At 43.7% G+C, this 15,275-nt stretch overlaps 2 protein-coding genes across 9 annotated transcripts in view; both read right to left on the bottom strand.

Moving 5' to 3' along the window:
* Window positions 1-7,230, bottom strand: part of ENDOV (endonuclease V) — a 158,571-nt gene extending 151,341 nt beyond the window's left edge. For 6 of the 7 annotated variants that reach the window (XR_009557056.1, XR_004691878.2, XR_009557055.1 and 3 more), the window contains exons 1-5: window positions 4,866-7,230; window positions 3,039-3,210; window positions 2,553-2,687; window positions 1,267-1,306; window positions 611-723 (exon numbers count right to left, since the gene is read on the bottom strand). Coding sequence is in view for 2 of the 7 variants with exons in the window: in XM_035104154.2 (XP_034960045.1) it covers window positions 611-723; window positions 1,267-1,306; window positions 2,553-2,687; window positions 3,039-3,210; window positions 4,866-5,095 (690 nt within the window). In the remaining 5 variants the exon portion in view is untranslated. The remainder of the gene's footprint in view (window positions 1-610; window positions 724-1,266; window positions 1,307-2,552; window positions 2,688-3,038; window positions 3,211-4,865) is intronic. The other variant, XR_009557057.1, reaches the window with a different exon arrangement.
* A 136-nt stretch (window positions 7,231-7,366) lies between these two features.
* Window positions 7,367-15,275, bottom strand: part of RNF213 (ring finger protein 213) — a 94,016-nt gene continuing 86,107 nt past the window's right edge. For both annotated transcript variants that reach the window (XM_060270902.1, XM_060270903.1), the window contains 9 exons: window positions 14,975-15,104; window positions 14,119-14,202; window positions 12,676-12,856; window positions 12,343-12,544; window positions 12,137-12,214; window positions 11,181-11,378; window positions 9,911-10,000; window positions 9,620-9,798; window positions 7,367-9,473 (listed from right to left, as the gene is read on the bottom strand). In XM_060270902.1, the coding sequence (XP_060126885.1) occupies window positions 9,320-9,473; window positions 9,620-9,798; window positions 9,911-10,000; window positions 11,181-11,378; window positions 12,137-12,214; window positions 12,343-12,544; window positions 12,676-12,856; window positions 14,119-14,202; window positions 14,975-15,104 (1,296 nt within the window). In that variant the 3' untranslated portion in view covers window positions 7,367-9,319. The remainder of the gene's footprint in view (window positions 9,474-9,619; window positions 9,799-9,910; window positions 10,001-11,180; window positions 11,379-12,136; window positions 12,215-12,342; window positions 12,545-12,675; window positions 12,857-14,118; window positions 14,203-14,974; window positions 15,105-15,275) is intronic.

The raw sequence follows: 15,275 nt of genomic DNA, 5'->3' as shown, positions 1-15,275 counted from the left end.
GGCAGGAATAGCCTGGGTGGAATTCTCTCTTGTAGGGATTATGCCACGCAAAGAGGAGTGACTTCCCTTTTGGGGCCACTCCACTATGCGTAAAATGCATTACGCTTACCCATAAGACTGTTCTCAGGTGCATGCAACAAATGCATGTCTATGCACACACGTCAGGAATCCAAGATTGGCTGTGGTTTCCTGACACAGCGCATCTTGGTCAATGCATCCCTTCTAATGGGACACACACACATATACATAGCAGAACTGCAACTGCAGTGCAAATAAACCAGCAAAATCTTCTACAATTCCTACAAGAGGACAATAAGCAAAGGCTCACTTGATGTACCATTCATAGAAAGCTTCCTTACACTGAGCACAGAGAATTGGTCCCTCTAGCTTGTTTATAACACTGGCTGGAAGCAGTGTTACACCTGGGCTACACCTCCCCTGCGTTGGAAATGCTAGCCCTTCCTGCGTTGGAAATGCTAGCCCTTCCTGGAAATGCTGGGGATTCACCCTGGCCCCCCTCTGCGTTCAAAGCAGATGCTCCGCCGCTGATCTACGAACCTTCCCGATGGCCGTTTGGAATGTGAGCTAAGAATCGCTATCCCGGACTTACCTGTTCCTTGTGCAGCTCGTCATTGGCCAGACCATCAACCTGCAGGAGGTTTTTGGCTACACCAACGCAGGGGAGGCCTGTGAGCACACCGAGATGGCAGGCAATGCCGAAGCCTGCCGAAGGAAAAGTGGGAAGATGCTGAAGCAAAGAAGGCAGCTTTCCGACTTGCTGTGGGTCTCTTTATGAGGGTGCGAGAACCAAACTACCAAAGGAAAGCTAAAGCACGCCAGAAGAGGCAAGCCCACAAACTTTTGCAATGAGCTGGACCCAGGGTCAGGGGTCAGCATCAAGAGGATACCCCACCCAGTTGTGGGGCTGGTGCTCCTCTTCCCATCTTGCTACTGCTCCCTCACCTGCTCTCCTCAAGCATGCAAGCAATGATAAGAGCAGCCTTTGGGAGAACTGGGTCCAGAGGGAAAGGGTGAGGGGACAGTGGCAATGAAGTGGTCTGCCCCCTTTGAGTGGGGTGTTTGTGTGAGAGAGGGTGTAAACAGAGGGCATCTTTCCTAAGGGCCCTGTAAAAGATGGGAGCCAGCACTGGAGAGAAGCTCCCCATGCTGGGATCTCTAGAACTCCCAGGCGCAATGACAGACCAACCAAATATGGAAGGAAAATCCGATTGTTGCTAGACTAAAAAGCCAATTCAAGAGTCTTACCTCTGTGGTGGAGAATGCCATTTCCATCTACGAGCAGGAGCTAGAAAAGCCACAAAGAGGGGCGTAAGTGACAGTTGATGTAGGGTGGGAGACGTCTTCAATAACTGAGGGTGTGTGTGTGAGAGAGAATGTACCCACATATTCACACCATCTTCCCCCAATGCTGAAAGAGATGAGATGCAATCACAGAGCCATACCCCAGGAATGCCTCGTTGAGGACGTAGAGCTGCAGGGGTAGGAAGTGAGCAATGTACACAATTCCCTCACCTCAAGTTCAGAAGGAACATGTGACGGAGTGCCTGTTCCTCAGGCCTCACCATCCTTCTGGTTCCAAACATTCGTCTCCAGTCTTACCTCTTTTGTGAGGGAATTCCCATAGCACTTGTGGATGACTCCACATACGCCGTTTTAGAGATCACCTGGATCCCTTTGGCATGCGCTCAGAGATGCACCAGCTCCTTGCTTCCCTGCACATGCTTCAATGGGAAGTGTAACAGGAGAAATATGCTGAGCAGGTAAACAGACAGGTGTGGGTGGCAGTAGCACCTGGCTGGCTACTGCTGCATCACTCAGATCTAGCAAAGCTTGCTTAAGTCCCACTGATTTCACTGCATTGACTGCAAAAGCATGATTAAGTCTGGATCCAAGTTATTATTCTTACTCGTTGCTAAAAGCAACTTGTTTTTTTTTAATAAAAAAAATATATTACAACTCAGCAATATAAAAGGAAACTTAACCGAATATTAAAACAGAAGCACGTAAAATCAAAACAGAGGGCAACAGACTAAATCAGGAGCAACAAATCCTGATTTAGCAATCTGCATTCATTTACAGATGCCGTATAAATAAGCATAGGTGGCATCCCTCTTTTTTTGCACAGATGCCATGTGGGGCTGGTAGCCTGGCGAGCTCTCCTGTGAAGCAGATGTTGGTACAGAACTTTTATGCAGAAAAGATGTCCTTAGTGGCAATTTTCCATGAAGGAAAGATAAAAGCAGCTGCTGAAACCAATAGGGAACCTTCCATGTTCAGAAGCAGTATGCTACCTGCTGAGAAGATATTTCGGCATGTAAGCAATATACAAATTAACTGGGATGATGATGGTGATGATGATGATGATGATGATAGAGTATCAGCTTCTGCGGAGCCACAGCAGAAGAGGGCTGTTGCTTTCTAGCCCTACTTGTGAGCTTGTTGGAGGTATCTGGTTGGCCACTGCAGGAAAGAAAATATCCCGGACTAGATGGACTCTTGGTCTGATTGAGCAGAGGGGGGAAATATCACACCTGGGGCCTGAGACCAGGCTCTTTTCGCTCTAGACGCTGGACGGCCTCCACAAGAAAAGGGACTTCTCTGAAGGCCAGGAAACCTGCCACGTATGGGGCATTCACAGCTACCATGCAACAGTCTTCATACAAGACCTAAAAAGATCGAGGGAGAATGCAGAGTGAAATATTTACTTGTGGAGTAACTCACTCAGAATGAGCAAGAGCGGCTGACCACATTCTCAAGCAAGTGAAGTAATAAACACACATTACCATCTTAACATCCTCATAAGTCTATAGCGATCAAGCGATCATAATTTGGCAGAAACTCCCCAAACTCATGTCTTGTTGAATTACTTCTGAACTGCTGTCATCATCTTATCCTCAGCCTTTCAATGCCTGGAGGCAAACAGAGCTACTAATTTAAAGTTACCCAGGGCCTACCAGAACTCCAAGACCCTTCCTTCTATTCTCAACCTTAGAACCTGGGAGATCTATGATGGTTACCTCAAGGTCTGGGTAGCTGAGCACCACCAGTGAAGCACAGGCTCTTGTGTCATCTCCTTTGATGTAAGACAGATCCACTCCTCCAACTCTCTCCAGTCCAGCAAAGGAGGGGGTGCTTTGCCACTCCTGGGTGTCCTGGTCAATTACATCTGCCTTCAGCTGTGCTTGGTCACTATGAAACATAATAGAACTAGGTAGCATCTGTTTGTTTCCAGCACCAGAACAGGCCGGGCACAGGCAATTATCATTGTGTTGGGGGAGTATGATAGAAGCATCATTGCTCACTGTGTTATCCCTTGATTGCCTCTGGTTCAAAGGTTCTGCAGGTTTCTGTAGCCTTTTGAAATACTGCACAATCTGTTTAACCCTGAGATAGCGGAGGGACAATAAATGTATACACCAACGATGCCTCCACCATACAAATCAGCTCTTTTTGATAAACTCCAGCATCTTCTCTGTCTCCAGACTAATAAGACTATACAGTACAGGAGACCTCTGTCGGCCCAGAATGCTTATGAAACCAACTCATTTTGCTTCAACACATGTGTCTATCCACAAATACAAGAACATCTCTCTCCAACCCCAGCAAACAAATTTAAGACTAAAGGATACCTTTATCTTTTAATTGTGTGGGAGGGAGATGATGGGAAACAGTGGTCTGCTTTTGTTGTTTTCAATCTCAGGGAATGCATATTGACATTTGGAACAACATATAAGCAGACAAACCATTCTGCTTTCAAATATATATATCCGTACCCTTCACTGTAAATTTACTATCTGGAGTCAATCCTCCAAAGTTTCTCCACCCGCTGTTTCACCATTGACACATTGAGGGCTGTGAAACCTTTGGCGCTCCAATGCTGTTGGGACTCCAATTCCCATCAACCCCCAGCCAGTGCAGCCAATTGCTAGGCTTGATGGGAGTTGTAGTCCAGCACAAAGGTTCTCTAGCCTGAACTGATTTGTATCATATTTAGGAGAGCTGACAAGATTAGGTAACCTGAACTTTTTGCCCTACAACTTGTTGACAACACAGCGGTCCAAACCCAACCAACTTCTTTTTGTAAGGTTTATCTTTTATTCAGTTCAACAGCAGCACGAGGCACTAATGTTGCAATCCTAAATCCATTTGCCTGGGGAATCAGATCAATTTAAGTCAGTGGGTCCTGCTGCTAAGGAGAGACACGTGTAGGACTGCACTGCATGAGTGGGCTGTTTATTGACCAGCAAAGATAGCGCTAAGGCGCAAATCCTAAGGACATAGCTGCCAAGTTCTCCCTTTTCTCGCGAGGAAGCCTATTCAGCATAAAGGAATTTCCCTTAAAAAAAGGGAGAACTTGGCAGCTATGCCTAAGGAGGCTCGCTCGGAATCGATGGCGCTGGCTTCCCAGTAAACCAACCAGCTTATGTTCGCGCTGTTAAGTTTTTTGCTCTGTTAAGTTTTTTGCGCTGTTAAGTTTTTGCTCCTCGGGGCGAGAAGGTGCTTTGCTGCTGCTGCTAGACGAGAAACGTGACTAGTTCCTGGCTCCCAAACGCAACGGTCCCTGAGGCACTGCAGCGTTAGGCAAGGCATTTTATAACCATGCAAAAAGTGAGCTAAAAACGACGTGCGCCTGAGCAGCCCGGGTGGCGCGCTTGTTGCCGGGGGACAATTAGGCAAGCCTGTGAAATAGCAAGTACTGCAGCTGTAAGCCCGGGAGGTGGCGCACGAGCGAGCCGCAGCCTTAGCCGCCCGGAAAGCACAATGCAAATCCCGCAGCCCCCAGCGATAGCGCGCTCCCGCTTGCCGCCTTGGAAGAGAGACTTGACCTCTCCGCTGCAGTTTACCGTTCCCAGGCGCGCAACGTCTCCTCCGCCACCCGCACCTCGGCTTCTTCCCTGTCCGCCATTCCAGCCGGACCTTCCGCCTTACTACTTCCTGGGCTGCTCCTGCACTGATCACGCCCCCCACCGAGCGGACCCAAGGGTGCTCTCTCTCCCTGCACTGCAGGTCGAGTGATGGAAGGGAAAGTTCTGCTGTTTGGGTTGCCACCTTTGTTGTGGAAAAATACAGTCATGTTATAAACTGTAATTGATACAAAAAGCCAAAGTATCAACCCAGGTGTATGTAATTAACCAATAGTTACCTCAGTCTTAAAGCGATAACCCCCCAAAATGCTGCAAGATTACAGTTCTTAATTTATAAGAAACAGTTAAGATCTAAATCTGTATTGAGACCTAAGGTGTTAATGTATTAAATAATAAGTAAATAAATCTGGTCTCTTTCTGTAGAAGAATCTTCTTGGCTAGTTCCAAGGGTCCATGATATGTCCAAATAACGAAAAAAGATAAATCCTCGTCAGTATGTGATGCTTCATTAAAGTGTGCAACTAGGGGAGCATCGTTTATATTGTTCCTTATTCTTATGCTCCGAAATTTAATGGGTCTCAGTGTGCATCCCACATACAAGAGACCACACGGGCATCTGATAATGTAAACTACCTTCGACGTGGCACATGTGGCAAAGGACTGTACCGTAAATGTAAAGCCCTCCTTTAAAGACTGAGGTAACTTATTGGTTAATTACATACACCTGGGTTGATACTTTGGCTTTTGTATAAATTACAGTTTATAACATGAGTGTATCGCACAGTGTCCTGGAATACCATTGTAAAATAAGCATTGTAAAATAAGAATAGAAAGCAGTGTTGGGTATGTATTACTATTTTGTAAATATTACAGGTTTATGATTTTGAGTCTGTTAATCCCAATGTGACAAGACTATAGCATTGCATTTATGTACAATTTGTAGATTTCATTACGTTGAAGGATGTTCCTCACCAAATTGTGAAGGGCTTTACAACCATAGAAATACTTGCGGTATTCCTCATTATAATCTTATGTGGAAAAATACAGGGCATGACAAGGAGATTTTTTTGGGGGGGGGTCTCTCCCTCCCCCCACTGAAGTGACTTCAAAGCAGTGCTGGATTTACGTATAAGCTAAACAAGGTATAGCTTAGGACCCCACTCTCTTGGGGCCCCCACAAAAATTTAAAGGGAAAAAAACCCTAGATGTACATTTCCAAAATATAATAAACAAATAAAATAAAACCTACATACAGCAAGTGTTTTGTCTTGTGTAGGCTCCTATGATGCAAGTAATGGGCCCCACCCGCTAGCCTGCTCCCTAAAATATCACTGGTTTGCTCATTTCTTCATAGGGTGCCTACATTCTGCATGGACTGGTTGCGTGGCTACATGTGCAAATGGCGCTAGATACCTATTAGGTCCATCAATTACCATATAGCATATATTCAACACAAAAATACAGTGACATTTGTTGTTGACAAAGGGCAGCTGGACATATAAAGGGCCCCATTACCTTCAGTAGCTTAGGGCCTCATCAAACCAAAATCTGGCCCTGCTTCAAAGCAATCCATTACAATCTATTGCAGCCTAACAGGATCGCCCCTCTGGAATTTCTCTGTCTCTACCGGTATGTCACTCACACATACAAATTTGTAACTCTGCTCAACTACCCAGAGCTTCTGTTGTAAAAATACTGAACTGCTCCCTTCCATGTAGGAGCTGCATGCAAGGAGCCCGTATAGAGATCAGTGAGGCTATCAGTCGGAGAATGAAGAGACCAACCAAAGACAGGATGAAGCAAAGCGGCTAGTAAGCCTGATCTTTAACAGGGTCCTTGCTTGCAAACATGCAGGATGGACAAAAGGAAAAACACACTTATATACATTCTCATTGCATACTTCCTACAGGGAAGGGAACAGTTCAATACCTGAACTGATGGGAGCAGGAAGTCTAACTGGAAGGCTGCAGGTTCCCCACCACCATGCTAGATGCAGCAATATGAAATTTATCTCCAAAAGATGCTTAATCATTCTAGAAACTATCTGTTGAATATCTGGAGCAGCTGCAAAAACCCTATACTGTACGTAAAGAAAGATGGCCTTAGCACTGCACAACAAGCAAAGCCCCCATCATTATAATCTTGCCTTTCCTTTCAAACCCAGCTCCAAAATGAATGAACCTTTAGGTCACTGAATTTATAGATTTCATGCTGAGCAGATAATCAATGGATAATGTATTGAAGAGATGTCCCTCTTCTGTGTAGAAAAGCATCTCGGACCTACCGTATTGATTAATAATTGGGAAAAGCTTATGCTGATTTGCTTTTGAATTGCAAGTTTATAGAAAACCTCACCCCTGCCAACCCAAGAAATAATGGTATAAGTAGAGATATGCTGTAAGTAACAAGGAACACAATCAACTTTCCAGACTGAATTCATGATGATAGCAAAATTTCAGGACAGTTAAACACAATACAAGTCTTGTGTAGCCATTTTTTATTAAAAGGAGAAAAAAAAATCTACAAAATAATTTTTAAACATTTGTTGGTTATGGTCCCCCAACTCAGTATACTTGTAAACGAAGCCACAGTTTACTGTTTCACCAGTACAGTGTTAATTTTATCACAGCCAAATGCATCATCCACAAGGAGAATAATGGATTTTGTTCCTTCACTGTGTCTGTTCCTTGTATTCTTGTTTGGAAATAGAGCAAGTGTAAGCAACTCCGCCCCAGACTCAGAACTTTCTAGTAATAATAAGGTAACTACTTAAATAGAGATCAGTTGGATCAGCAGTGACTCATAAACTGGATTTAGTACCCAGTGTAGATTATCAATAGATTATGCATGTTGAACAGGTGAAGCTTAGGGAAGTTATGCAGATGGCCAGAAATGCAAGTACCGGTACTCAGAATATGTGAAATGAGCTTTTCATAGCCCTTTAAGAAAGAGTTTGGTAAACTGAAGTATGTGCAAGCACACCTATTAAGAACCTTGTTATTTATAAAGCACATAAAATTTAGAGCACCAACAAAACTTGGCTAGTATCATTTATAGCAGTGGCAGATACTACTTTACTTTCACCCTGAGAAATTCCTCCCAAAATATTTTGGGTTGTCGTTTTCATCCATCTATCGAGAAGAATATTTTGGGAAAGGTGCTTAAAAATCCACATGAATACAGTTCAAAAGAAATTTTTAAAAGTTCATTCAATTAATGGTGCACAGTTCACACAGGAGTAAGTGGTATTTTCTTCCTCCTTCTAGAAATCCTAATCACTTCCACAGAATCTCCTCCTTTTGTTGTTTTAATGAGGCACAGCATCTCAAGCTCCTAAATGTGCTGTATATAGCTGACAGTTTAAGCATAACATTATTAAAATGAAATAAAATAGCTATCTTATTTTTGAAAGCATCCTAGTTGGTCCAATAAATCCAACACATTTCAGTGTTTCCTTCATGAAGCTGATTAGAGAAATGTGCTTGAGCTATTTTTCGGCCCAAACAGAAATTAAGACGGCATAGTTAATCATGATCACAGTTGCAAATTTAACACCAGCAGCGAATCAGTTGTTATATTCAAAGCACTAACATCAACTGGAATATCTAAGTCGTGGAGCTCAAAGAAAGGAAAACCAAGTTTATGCATACAAGGGTCCAGCTGCGAAACAAGCAGATTTTGACACTCATGGGATTATGAAAATGGCTGCCTAAGTGAGTGAATATACCTATTCACAATGGCCAACAGGCAGGCTAGGCAGCCTTGACTGGCTGCTTCTTGTGTAGGCAGTGACATCAAGCTAGTTCAGAGTCTGTGCCTGATGAATGGCTTTAAGAAAGCCACCTGGAAAACTTCCTTGACCCAGCTTTGACAACTGTCGTTTGGGCGCCTAGATCCAAAGACTAACAGACACACCATGGGAAAATAAAAGTTACAAACAAATGATGCCCCTAATAGTAGAGAAAGGCAGCTTTGGTAGCACTTAGGAAGACTAAGAAAAAACCTGAGGGAAAGAGGATTGGTTCCTTGTATCTTGCCGACCTGAGTGACTTAAGGGAAAAGAGACATCCCACAGAAAGGTGACACACAGCCCCTGCTCTATAGCCCCATACTGACAATTTATACCTTGGTTTTTTTAAGGGCCTGTTATGCTAGCCCTCTAAACTTGCCACTGAAAAGGTCTTTTTGCCTTCCTCTGAATGTGGCTTGCATCTTTCAGCTTGTGCTCTACTAGGGGATAAATATAATTTTTATTTTAGCTTCTATGGCTTAAATTAAGATTTACACATTTTAGTTTATTCTTAATATCGCGCAGCGACTCTTTCCATTAGGTTCTCCTTCGTCAATGATTTTTTTTTATCCAAAAGGTGTTTTTTTGTTTTTGCTATGTGCAAGCTTGGCCAAAAAGAGAGGAAGCAGCACAGTGTCTGCATTTAACCAAGCCTTCGGTCTCGTTTAAGAGTGGCAGCCACTTTCCAGGCAGCGATACATTGGGAGAGCAGAATCTCTTCTGGGAATGTATCCTCTAGTTCTTCTGGTATGTTGCTCCCTTTCGTTTCGAGGTATGAAATAAGTGTGTCCTTAAGGCTGGGAAAGAGAGAGAGTGAAAAAAGAGGGAGTGAGCACAAGTATAATTAGCTATTCTGCAGTATATGGCACTGTTCACAAGCACAAAAGAGCTACATTCAGGTGATGAAGAAAATATGCAAAGGTTGGGCTTGACAGGGTCTTACCTCCACTTGGGATTGAACTCTTCCTGAGCTTTGGGATGTTTCAGCTTCAGGATGATCATTTCGTGCAACTCTTGGAGGAAGGACTCCAGCCCAGCGTGCATAAGGAAGGCATTGAGGAGTTTTGTGTTCTCTGCAGTGAGCTCCTCTTTATAGGATTCACTGACCTCTGTGAAGGGATCCTGGGAAATACATGGCAAGGAAGAAACACACAACAGCATCATTAGGGGAAGAAGGGAGAACAAGAGCACAAAACATCAAGTTATCTCATCCTCGTCCCCTTCAGCTTCCTACCTTTTTCAGGTGCAGCAGCTGTTCAGATTTATGGCTTGAAAGGAGCTGCCACAGTGCAATAATGTGCTTTAGGTGACATCGGCTCAGCACCTGTAAGAAACACACAATGTTTGACCATTTTTAAGTTTACTGTAATTCAGAACTAGGTTTACAATAGGTATGAAGATGAGGTGGACATAGCTAAACCTTCATTTAGAAGAAATGCAAATATATTTCAAAAGTTGTTTTTTGTTAATAATGTTTAGTAGAAGGTGGTTGTTTTATTGATGATTTGTAATTATTTTACTTTTGATTTGCTAATTATTTTGCATGAATTATGTTGTAATTGTGATGTTCTACTATGTTATTATTTATCTATGTAAGCCTCTTCGTGACCCGTGTGAGTGAAAAGCAGCAAAGGAATAAAATAAATGAAATGAAATTAATATATACATTCTGTTACACGTATATTCTCTAGAGACAATAAATTTGCAACTGGCAACATCTTTTTTCTTTAAAAATAGCTTTAAGTTTCTGTTTTCACTGAAACTCATCTTAAAGTGCCCAAGAGTTTACTGTTATTCAACTCTTGTGTATACATAACTGCCTTTTTATCTGTATCAAGTTAAACAGAAACCAGCATCCCCTTTTGTGACATTTCAACACCTCTTGGGGCAGCAGAATGTTTTGGACCAGTAGGGTGCTAGGAAGTACCCCCACTAACGTTTTGCCCTGTGATTTCCAGGCACAGGCCTGAGCTTTAAAGCTCTGTGTCTGAGTGCTCTTTTTCTCACCCCGGAGCTTTTCCCCACGAAAACCTGCTCTTTAAAGCTGAAGCGCAAAAAATGGCAATTTTGCTCCAATTCAGCGGTGAAGAGCAGGTGGAGCTTTAATGCAAGGACCATGCCTGGAAAGCGTGGAGGAAAGGTGCGTGTGGATAAACCATTAGGCTGTGTGGTATTATTAGGTTCTTGCAAAAAACCGGTTTGACTGAAAACTTGCAATAGCAAAAAGACGTTCTTTTTAAAAGTCAGAAACAGCCAAAATAAGGGGACTTAAATCGTAAGCTGGAAGACAACAGTTGCATTGTGCTTTCTCCAATAGATAGTATAATTGTGGGGCCCCCATTCCAGCTCAAAAGGTCAAGAGGAATGCCAAAGAACCTGCTGTGGTGAATGGAACTTGGACCTCTGGAAAAAATGGGAGGAGAGAGCACCTCCTTTAGCCTGGGCCATGTAAGACAGTCATCGCATTCAGCCTAGTCTACTTCCCTCTTTCCCCCTGCACTTACCTTCAGCACGTGGTCACTTATCTGACGGCCCATTTGCAGGATATTGTCAACATACTTAGTCAAAGTCATATCTGGGTCTCCTCCGGCCACAGCTAGGAATCCTAAGGTTATTTCGGTGACAGACAGAGCTTCACAGATGTCACTGTAGGATAGCAGCTCCCCACTGATCATGCCAATTGTGGAATTTGGCAGAGAGCTCTGTAATTCAAGGGAATGAAAGCCAATCAATGCCCATCATTGTTGCCCTTTGCTATAAAGGAAAGTACTCCTTCAAGACATGAAAATATATAAAAAACACAACCCATACGCATTCAGCACAGATTGTTGCAAACACTGCATTCAGTCTCTATATAGTCCACTCCTTTTCTCTGCAATAATTCTTCCAAGTTATAGAAGCTGTTTGCCAGGCCCTGACTTGGACAGCAAGCACACCTAGAAGGAAGTGTCCCAATGAATTCCAAAGGGCTACCAATGTACCTGCTGCCTTGTGGGACATCTTGGGAGGCTAAGGAGTAAACCCTACACAAATCCGCAGTGGAGTGCTTAAGATGGTTGGGTGGCATCTTATACCCCCTCCTTCTGGCAACACCTGCAGCCAATCTGGTGCCCAATGGACTACATCAGTGAGGCCAAGAAGGGGGTCTTGTTGTCTGGGCAATACACACAGTTGCTTGACCTCCATACACGCTACTTCAGTGCTGCTAACACAGCAAAAACACGCAGTTACGAATTACTGGTCTCTGCAGCCACAGCAGGCACTGTGATTCTCTAGTGGTTTAACTTCACCCCTGCAGGTGCACTCCATTCTCTCTCAAGACAGAAGGATGCCAACAAAAACCAAGCAAGCACAGAATCGGGCACTGTGCAGCAAGAAGCTAATCCTAATGGTAACAAAACTTTACTGAAATGCAATCAGCCACTTTTTGTATTCTTTCTCTCCCATCTCTGAAGCTCACCTGGCTCAGCTTGGTTCTGATATCACTGAAGAGATGCTCATAATTTTGGTCATGCCTGTATACCAGAGTGGGTATGCCCTGGTGAGAAAGAGAGAGAAAATATGCCAGTGAGCAGGCCTTTGCAATAATGCTCTCTAACCTGACAAATGGATCTCAAAAGGCACCAGGAAAGCTATGTGGCAGCATCAAGCTTCCATGATACATACTGTCAATGTGATTAAAGGCTTTCCCTGTAGGAATCTGCTAGTGATTTGCTGCTCAATTTTTTCCAGTTCCAGTTCCTGGAGGGCTTCTCCTCCTTTCTCCATGCTGTATTGGCAGTTGGATAGGATCAGCGGGCTCAAGTCCCTCCCCACCTCGTAAGTGATCACATGTAGATCCGTCACTTCGGCAGGGCTGACAGAGTATCTGTTGAGATGGGGAGGGAGAACACAAGAGAATGAGAAATCTTGCTCTACTGCTGATTTGACACCAGATAAGGCTATCTGTCACTCTGCAGGAAGTAGCAGGGATTCTAGCAGATACACATGCAGGCATACCTTTTGGCATCTGTTGTATATTTTTCTACGGTGTAGACAAAGTCATTGTGTAGGCCAATGAGATAACTGGCCAAGGCAGTGGAACAGAGGCCTAGACCATGTCGGCGAGGCAGAAGGATCTCAAAGTCACTCTTCAAAGTGAGGTCAGACGCACAATAATCTTTGGGGAGTTTAATTTCACCTGCATTTGGACCAGAAAACATTAGTGAGTGACCAGGTTTCTAATTTTCTCTTGCCCCAGCACCTCGACTCCCACATTCTTGTTCTGTCTTAGAAAGTAGTGAACTAAGCAAACCTGCTGGAAAGCAGGGCAAAAATCACCTTCAGCATGTTCACAAGGAATGACTCCAAACAGTTAAGCAAAGAGAAATGCACACTCCATAAAATGAAAATGCCTTCCTCTCTGCCTAGTCTCTTCTAAGTCAATCAAGCCATTCAAGGGGTGTCCACTAATTTGGCCAATACAGAGCCGAAGGATCAGAATCTCCACCCAGAATTACACCAGTATTTCTCAAGCTCTCTCTCCACACACACTTTTTGAACTTGCCAGCTATGGTGGGGAAATTTGCAACTTAAATGCAGTTTCCTTTCCCCTTGATCTAAGAAAACTTCTCCATTAGATGATCAAGCGTATTAGAGATTCCACTAAGCCTTCCGTGTACAATCCTGAGCTGCCCAAGCCGGGCCTTTTGGTTCAGGATCAGTCATAGCTTGACCTCCGTCTCCTTCCCACAGTGTTCCCTCCCTTAGCTCCATATCCATTATTTTTATATATTGTATATGTTAGTCTCCAAGAGAGGCACACAATACATAAACCACCCAACACCATTAAGACTAGCTCCATGCCATAAGGAGTCCAAGGAGATTTAGAAGGGATCAATCTGCCCTCAATCGCCTATTACTTCCATCTTCCTGGGTTGATGACAAAGCAGCTGTTAATAAAAAAGCCAGGGTGTCTGACTCCCAAGCACTCATAATGTATAGACCCGTAATTGCTACCACCCCTGCGTCCAAAGGCCAGAGAAACTTGATCCATCCCTCTTTCCCTTCTATAATTCTGGAATAGGTAATACCTGCACTTTTGTACCTCTCTTTTTAGCTCTCACACAGACATTGGGTCCCTCCTATCCATTGCCACTTAAATTTAATCTCAAAGTTGCCAATCCAACACATTCTTGTAATAAACTGCACAGTCCTTTGCTCTAAACTCAAATGTCCTGTGTTATGTTCTACTAGTTCACCCTGTCCTGTGTTAAGGGTGGGTGGGGGAGTACTGTAAAAGGAGAGACTGCTAAATGGAACAACCTTTTTAGACTCTTTTCAGGAGACGAGACTAGTGTGTGTTTCTTCCAGCATTAAAGACCCAAGCTACCATTAGATGGCACCAGGTGACCTCTCAATCTTACTATTTTTCTAGAGTAATGATGTAAACTGGCCACTCACCACTGGTTTCCAAGGAAGATCTCAGTTTGTTCCAAACAGCCAGAAATATCTTCACTCTGTTTGTCATAAGGCACCTCTTGCCTTCTGGAATATGCAAGAAACAAACAGCATGTGACATATGCAAGATTGCAAAGTTCTGCATGTCTTTCTAAGGGAGCTATTGCCCAAGTAAGTTTTGGTTCAGGAAGTAAGAATCTAAGAGCAGCCTACTGAAGCAGACCTAAGGTCTGCCTAATCCAGTACCCATAACTGCCAGCCACATGTTTCTGGGAAGCCCTAGGCATGGCACAAAGTCAACACCCTTTCCTGACGTTTATATCTAGTTTCTGGTTTCTGGTTTCAGGCATCCCATTTCACTAAGCTGCCTAATTTTCAGGTAGACCTATCCTCTATGAATGCCATCGTTCAAAGCCATCTAAGCTAGTGTCCACCACTGTACGTTGTAGCACTGAATCCCCAAATTAATTGTGATGAAATGCTGCTACAAATATAAGCAAGTTCTATCTCCTGGTCAGATCATGGCTTCCCACTGCTAAAATGGATCATGATCCAGGTTGGTTTAAACACTTCTGGATCCCAATGATTTCAATGGCAGAAATTTAAGCATGTCTCTAATGTTTCCTCTCAAATCAGAGAGACTTCAAAATGCTTAATTTTAGTTGGATCATATCCATTATGTCTACAAAAACAATGGTTGTGTTTTCCTGAAGGATGCATTGCCACAATGAGGTGACCATTTTTTCTCCTCTTTTTTGCTCTGTGCAAGGTCACAAAACAGGGATGACTTGTATAAATGTGAAGCTTGCTGTTAACCACACGCCTTAATGCTCTGCTAACTTAATATGGGAGAGTCTACCTGCGGAAATGTTGAGAAAATCTTCAATCTTTCGGTATTCCAGCTCTGACACGTTCTGGAACCTTTTCACCAAGTATTTCTGCAGGGCCAGAATTTCTGGCAAAAACTTCACCAGTCTCAATTCAGCTTCCTAAAAATGAAGCAGAGTAGTGTTAATGAGATAAGAGGAGTTGAAAGACTACAGAAGCATGAGTAGCTTTCCCCTTAGGAGGCAATTGCTGCACCTGGCCCAGACAGTGGTATCACTGCCGCTTACCAGGAGAGCCAGGAGCGAAATGGCAGTGAGGTTGGGCCTGTGCAG

The sequence above is a fragment of the Zootoca vivipara genome, chromosome 2, assembly GCF_963506605.1.
Source record: "Zootoca vivipara chromosome 2, rZooViv1.1, whole genome shotgun sequence".
Lineage (NCBI taxonomy): Eukaryota > Metazoa > Chordata > Lepidosauria > Squamata > Lacertidae > Zootoca > Zootoca vivipara.
This window is presented reverse-complemented; position numbering and strand designations above follow the sequence as displayed.